Source organism: Malurus melanocephalus, unplaced genomic scaffold, assembly GCF_030028575.1.
Source record: "Malurus melanocephalus ecotype Western Australia unplaced genomic scaffold, MMel_1.1 scaffold_40, whole genome shotgun sequence".
Classification (NCBI taxonomy): Eukaryota; Metazoa; Chordata; class Aves; order Passeriformes; family Maluridae; genus Malurus; species Malurus melanocephalus.
This window is the reverse complement of record NW_026623272.1, coordinates 220,903-228,195: the sequence shown is the minus strand read 5'-3', so window position 1 is coordinate 228,195 and position 7,293 is coordinate 220,903. Positions and strand designations below refer to the sequence as shown.

Sequence of the window (7,293 nt, the reverse complement as noted above, 5' to 3'; positions counted from 1 at the left end):
ACAGGTCAATGTACCATGAAACCATTTGCATGTGGCATTGACAAAGTGTTTCAACATGACCCTAATTCTGTCCCATAGCTAAGGAAAAAATACACAAAATTAACTTCATTTTCCCTATTTTAACTGTACCTCAGACCAGTTCAACAGAAATTCTCAGGTTATTACYGTCTTAAGGGAGTACTGCAGGAACYGACATATGTTCTTGTCCCAAGCCCTGTACAAATAGATGAGTTCCGGTAAAAAAACATAAAGGCTACACTTGCCTTTAAGTATTCATACTCCCTCAAAACAATGGTTCTGGTCTCCAAGTAAATGAAGACTCAAAACAATATTGCACCCATGTATAGTGTTTCATTTCTCCATGACCCCAGGGATATTCCCTGCTCACGGATAGACATCGCACCATCTGAATGGGCCCTGAATGGCTTAGCTCCTCCTTGTTTTCAAGATCATCTGTATTCCTGAAGTAAAAAAGTTTAAAATATGTACCTAAAAGTAAGGGACAACTAAAGAAAATAAAACAGCTAAAAACAGAAGGAAAAAAAAACAAACAAAATCCCAAACAGAAAAAAAAACCCAAAACCACAAAGGCCCCAACAACAAAAAACAAACCAAACCCAAGACAAACAGAATCTTAACCATTTTGTTTAATGTTGTACAAAACAAAAAATTGGTGAGTATTAACATGAAAAGGGATTAAAACACTGGTATCCCATTGCCATCTCTCTAGCTAAACAGTTGAGGTTCACTTCTCTATTCATACCATAGAATGTTTAGTGGCCTTCAGGAATAGAATGACATAAAAAGTCCTTGTGTCACGTGTATTCATTTCTCTACAGTTTAAAGCTGTGCTCACAGAGACGGCTTCTTCTATTGGAGTCTTCAGGTCAACAGTAATTCAGTTGTAAATAAAGTTGAACCTAAAATTAAAAGGATTATACCAAGTGAGGAATTTTTATTCTTTTTATTTAAGGGCATTTTTGAATGAATAAGCAACTGGTTTGTTTCTAGATAAGCCTTCACCTGACAGGAGGAAAGTGCATTTTTTAATAAGACAGCTTTGCAGTATAGCAGGAAGCATCATTTTTARCAGCTACTACATTAGCACTGCACAACTGTCTTTTAAGGTTGCAGAAGAACTAATTGTTAACATTTCACCTCCTAACACAGGTTCATGGATACGAAAAGCACAGTAACCRTTACATTCCTCCATCAGCAACTTTTTTGCAACATTTCTGCTGCAGGCCAACCTTACATATTCCAAGGGGAACATACAGACATACTCAACAGAAGAGAGAATTTTTCCCAACWAATTTTCATTAAAAACAGTGAAAGCAAGCATCCATCTCAATTTCCAGATGCCCAGCCTTTGGATGTGTCTGTTGCACCACTACCTAACCTGCATAACAGACAGTGTTTTGTTGGTACTCAAGAGGAAGTACCTGCTTGGGGCCAGAGAGAAAAATTAGCAGGAAACAAGAGTATTATGGGCAACACCAGTGCTAACATCCTGCTAACATAATTTTTTCATCATAGTGGGTSGGTGACAGAACTAATTCCCTAAGGAAGAGCTGGCAGACTGTGGGATACCTGGCATGACTGAACATTCTCTAAAATGAAAGAGAGCAGTGAAACTAGGAAGCTCTGGAGAGAAGAGTCACAAGCCATTTCCAGGTAAGCAAGTCAAAGCACATATATATTGGAAGAGAAAAGAAAAAATACAGCTCCTTATACAGATACTGGTGACATAAAGGTGCTACACTTCATTAACTCTATATGGAGAGTGTAAAAAACCCACCACATTTTACCAGCACAAAGCTATGATAATATGCACACCTAACTCAGTGCTTTAAACTCACATTCTGGCTTTAACTCTCCAGCTGTCTCCAATAGCTACAAGAAGCTGTTCCTCAGTTTATGCACAGCCTCATTCTCACTGTTTTTCATGTCTTCCTTAGCTACAACTGCTAGGTAGGACTTTGGTGCTAGCCAGTTGTGATCAGTGCCTCCAAGCTGTCCATCACACCTCACCTGAGGCAGAATCTTTGGGATAGATACAACCTTTTCAAGTTGGTTTCTGYAGYSCCTTGCCTTGCTCTGGTGTCCCACACAAATGTATTCCCAAGGACCACTATCCAAATACAATATACCTGCTCAAAAGTTGAGGAAGGCTGGAAATAATGGGTCCATATCCTGGTGCATTGTCATAGAGCTCAAACAATGGTGCAGCAACCAGCTTGTAATTTTTGGGGACTGCAAACAAAGCTAAAAACAAATGCAAATTGATGAATCAGAAAACCAGCACACATTCAGCCAAGTTATCACTGTCCCACATAGMCCTCAAAACAAGTTCCCTATATGGAGCATTCAAGCAGGTTTCCTTTTCTAGCTAAATGAGGGATTCACATGCTGTAGACAGCCTGTTGCAGGAGCAGGAATGAAAATTTACKAGGAACTCATGTTCAAAGGATCATTTACCTTCAAAACAAATACCAGCATTTAACTTTGTTAGTAATCAACCACAAACAACTGCAAGCGTACAATCACAACTTGCTACAAGACTTCTTTGTGTGAAATGCAAGCACTTAAACATTGTTACAGATATAACCCTTTGATGCAAACAAACACTTACCCTTTTCTTGAAGCTGGACCAAAAAAAGCTTTTTGTGTTCTTTTGGCTTTGTAATATGAGCTGGGATATACGGATACTAGAAGAAAAATGGAAAAAAAAAATCTGTACAGAGCTTTGAAAATATTGTGCAATCTTAAAGTGCTACTTTATAAATTATCAAGCACTGTACAAGCTTTCAATGTGTTATATACTGCTCTTTCATGGCATCAAATAAAGAAAACCATTTTCATAAGAAACTACTTAAGAAAGGAATGCTGTTGCTGTCACAACTATTGACAGGATCTAAAGTAGCACCAACACTCATGAGYAGTTAAAACAACCCAGTAAGATAGAAATGCATTAAAGCAATCTGAACATGGATTTTTARTATTAAAGCCTTCAGAAATAGGGTAATGAGACTAATTTATTCACAGGGCATCTGTTCCATAAGCAGCAGAGCAAGAGTTTCCATTGTGGCTACAAAAAGGAATTTAAATGATGCATCTGTCTCAGCATAGGACTGGAAGCTATTACATCCAGTGGCTTCTTATCTATWAGCACAGGTGTGAGGAGGGAGACAAGAGTTTCCAGGGAAAAAAAAGGCCTTAGTTTCTATTCACTCATAGAAAGGAGATTAAATAGATAAACCCCAGAAAAACTAATTGGTCATGCAGCAGGCTCATGAAGGCCATCTGGTAGGTTGAAGGCTTTTAGAAGTACAAATGGAACTTGACCAAAGAAGATGGAAGCCCATGGGAGTACTCACCTGTGGAGGTTCAAAGTTTGGTCTCCACCAGTTGCCAATGCAGTCATCAATCACCCAGTCTTGCTGAACACCATCCTGACGACCCAGTATCTATCAAAAATCCAKTAATAATCAAACCTTGAACAACCTCAAGGAAATTTTTTTTAGTAAACACATACTGGAAGTACAAAGACTTGCTGTAATATGAGTCTGACATAACTCATAACTGCTCTGAGACAGCTTTCAATACAATTGTAGAGTATTTTTGTATAAAGTGACTTCTTTTACTAAAAGCATCACCTGATAGAACAAGGCCACTCTAAAAAGCATTTCAAAATCTATGCTGTTCTCAGTTGGACTAAGTCCTATCAGACCAATGGGAAGAATGCAATACATTGTTACACTGTCTGGCAGAATTAATTGAGCTACTTGGAGAAAATGGTGCATTGGGAGGACTATCTCATAGGCAAGTCCCCATCAATTGTCCTCCACAATATATTTTATTGCTCATCTCTACACTCACTTGCCTGAAGCCAGAAAGTAAAGCTGCAAATGAACACAGGACTTGAGCAGCAGGCAGGAGTCAGCCACGCTCATGATGCAGATAAATGAAAACTTGACTGCTTTATTTGTTAACTACCTGAGAACATCACAAAAGCAACAAAACAACAACAGTGGTAAGAAGACTAATGCTTTAGCTTATTCTGGTAATTCTAAAAYAATGCAACATTCCACTGTAGCAACATAATGAAAGAAAACTCACCTCTGTCATTAARCGTTTGAGCCCTTCTACTTCATCTTCTCCTGGATTGAGTTCACCGCCAGGTCTGTTAAAATAATCAATGATGAAAGCTAAAGTTATCTCATTGCATTTACCAATCTTCACAGGTAAGTTCTGGTGTGCTTCCAGGCAGGAAGTTTGCAAATAGGTATCCTTCTGCATTTGCAGGGTCCTTGAACTCCACTTGCCCATTTTTGTGGGCATAGCATAAGCTACTGAAGCATAACAGCTTTCACAATGCAAGTACAACACACCAAACTGCTCATAACGAGTTTTAAATGAGATTTTACTGCAATGATGCACAGTAACTAAGATTCCCAGTTGGTTCCCACAACTGAGTTACCCCCCTCAAAAACACAGTCAAACAAACACACTTTAGATGAAAACACCACCATTCAAAAGAGATTTTCCAGACTAAGTCTTTACAAAAAATTAATCCCATTCAAAACATGGAGCAGTTGGCCAGTTTAATCTCTAGCCCATGTTTAGTGGTCTGTGACAATAAACTAAAGTAACACTTAAGAAACAGACACTTACAGCTTGAAAAAAGTTGTACCCAGCTGCAGTAACAGCACGTGGGGCAGCCTGTGCTCATGCACAATCAGAACCCCTTCCACTGTCCGCCTCATGCCAATCTTGTCAAACTCTTCCCTCATACGCTGAAACCGAGCTGCCACGGAACTGTCCTTCTCATAAAGAGGCTCCTTTGTGCCAAACGTGTAATTTGTCAGAGGATACCTATAAGGAGGAGAAAATATGTTACTGCATAATAAAAAAATCTAACTTTGAATCACCATGACACAGCATCWAGCCTGAGGCAGACCCTTCACTGCTTGATGGCTAAGTCGTACTGCAGGGCTAAAATCCTTGTTGGTGGCACATGAGGCCCCTGTGCCTGGGAGATCTGCACTATGGAACACACAAGCACACAGTCCTGTTGAGTTACACTCTAGCCTGGTGCTCACTTAGAAGAAGTACAGAAGAACCAACTGTCATTCAACAGCCATCCTCTTTGGTCTCCATGCTGCAGGGAAAAGGTAGCTGAAGCTCTGAAAGGAGCTGGAAAAGAGACTGCAGAAAATGCTCTGCTGGGAAGGAAGGAAGCTGCACAGGACTGCAGTTTTTTCTGCAAATAGAATGAGAGGCTGACAACTGTTAGAAGTGGTTTTGTTTTGAAGTGGAAATCAGACATATGGATCACAGAAAAGGAAAAATTAGTTTCTGAGTGCAGGATTGGGAGCCTGGGCTAAGATCAAGAGTGTGCGGAGATCACTGTGTTGGGCTGGTGCTGGGCCCCTGCACTCTTGTGACAATAGAGTGCAAACAGCAATTTCTCCAKCTAAGAGAGACTGAAAACAGAAGAGAAAGGAAAGGGAATGTGAGAAATGAGTCAGTCCAAGAGAGGACAGAAGACAACAGGGGAGTGTCATTGTACAATTAAATCCATGTAACATAGAGGTCTGTTAGCAGGAGACCTGAAGGAAAGACAGAATCACCCAGCTAAGTCAAAAGGGAGAAGAAAATGGCTCTGGGGCAGAGCAGTGAAAAGTTATCACCATAGTTTTATTGGCTCTGCAACCACACAGCAACTGAATTARCAGAATGAATGACTGATCTTGTTTTCCTTGTGATGCATTTTGTCATGGATTCTTTCCCCAAACATGTCAAGCTTAAATAGCATACACACTTCCCTCCTAAAATTCTAGCCCACTTCCCCCTCCTATTTCCTTATGTCTTACAGTGATGAAATCACAAGCCAGTTGCCATCATTAGAGCTTTTTCTCATGTAGACAAGTGAGCCAAAACAACCAGTTTCCAAACCACAGATTCATTTACTAACAAGTTGCCTCACTTTCACTTACAGCTTAAAAGAATCTATATTTCTTTTTCCATTTGTTTTCATTTTTRCATACAGAAATGGCTTTATTAAYAAGCTACTACACTAATGTSAGTACAYTAGTCTGTAYATCAAAACTCTTAGCCTAGRATTTAAAAAATGCTGCTGAWAACAGATTCCTGATRCATCTTTGYTTCAGAAAACCTATAGAAATATTCCACTTTCTGAAGTCAGTATTTGAGCTTTCACAAGACCGTGAATAAACACAGTTCCACCATAAAAATACACAAGTGTATCAGTGATTAATAGCTAAAATTTAATACTGACTGTTGCAGTTAACATTTGCCGGTTATTACAACTTGATAGATGAACTTAGCAAAAAACACATCCCACATCCACCAGACTTTACTGAAAGAAGCAAAAATATATGGCTTCTCATTCAAAATACATAAATACTTTTTAGGAAATATTTTGTATCTATGACAGTTTTCTCTGAAAGCAAACACTCTGAATTTAAACTCCAACACCTGCACCAGACAATCCACAAACACCAGGCGCATCCAACCACATCCTACTGACTGCTCAGGATCAGCCCAAATCCCAGCGAGGCCAAGAAAAAGCTCTTTCTCTCTATGCTGCCTTTCGGGATGCCTGTGAGAGCGCGAAAACGTCAGTGATGCTCAACATGCCTAAACACTCCCTGTGTTACTTGGGGTTCRCAACTCCCGAACCACACGGTGTTTCTAAGCACTAAAGCGTTCACAAAAACTACTCCATTCCACGAAGGCCGGCAAGCCCTCGGCACCCTCGGTACCCACAGCACGGCTMAGCAGTCCCTGTGAGAGGGACGGGCCCCCATCGGCACCCGGGCTCTGCTGCCGCCGTGCCTCCAGCCCTCTGAAGGGCCGGGACCCTGCGGACTCCGTACGGCGAGCACTGAGGGAAAATTCGCGCCGGGCCTGCTGAGGGARCGGGGACGGGCTCGCCAGAGGGGTGGGACGGGAGGGGGCAGAGCCGAGAAGGCCCGAGGCGGCGCTCACAGGTTGATGGTCCTTTCCAGCGTGAGGGGCTTCGTCTGCTGGATGTACTTGTTCCCGAACTGGTTCACCCCGCGGGGCCAGCCGGTCTGCGAGCGGTTGGGCGGCACCACGGACATGGCGAGCAGCGGCGGGAAAAGGCGGCGGGAGCAGCGGATCAGCGCCGGGCGGCAGGAGAGGCGTCCGCCATTAACGCCCGCCCAGCCCTCAGCGCCGCGCGCCGTCTGCCGGGACGCGCCGCGCTCCGCCCCCGCCTCTCCTCGCTCATTGGCCAGCGGCATC

General features: G+C 42.1%; 1 protein-coding gene across 1 annotated transcript; it reads right to left on the bottom strand.

The window, feature by feature from the left end:
* Nucleotides 1-629: 629 nt before the first annotated feature.
* On the bottom strand, nt 630-7,245 carry NUDT21 (nudix hydrolase 21). Its single transcript, XM_057364561.1, has 7 exons — nt 7,015-7,245; nt 4,675-4,875; nt 4,120-4,183; nt 3,378-3,467; nt 2,633-2,708; nt 2,151-2,265; nt 630-920 (listed from the first exon to the last, which is right to left on the bottom strand). The coding sequence occupies exons 1-7, from the start codon at nt 7,128-7,130 to the stop codon at nt 899-901; spliced, it is 684 nt and encodes a 227-aa protein (XP_057220544.1). The 5' UTR covers nt 7,131-7,245; the 3' UTR covers nt 630-898.
* Nucleotides 7,246-7,293: the final 48 nt, after the last annotated feature.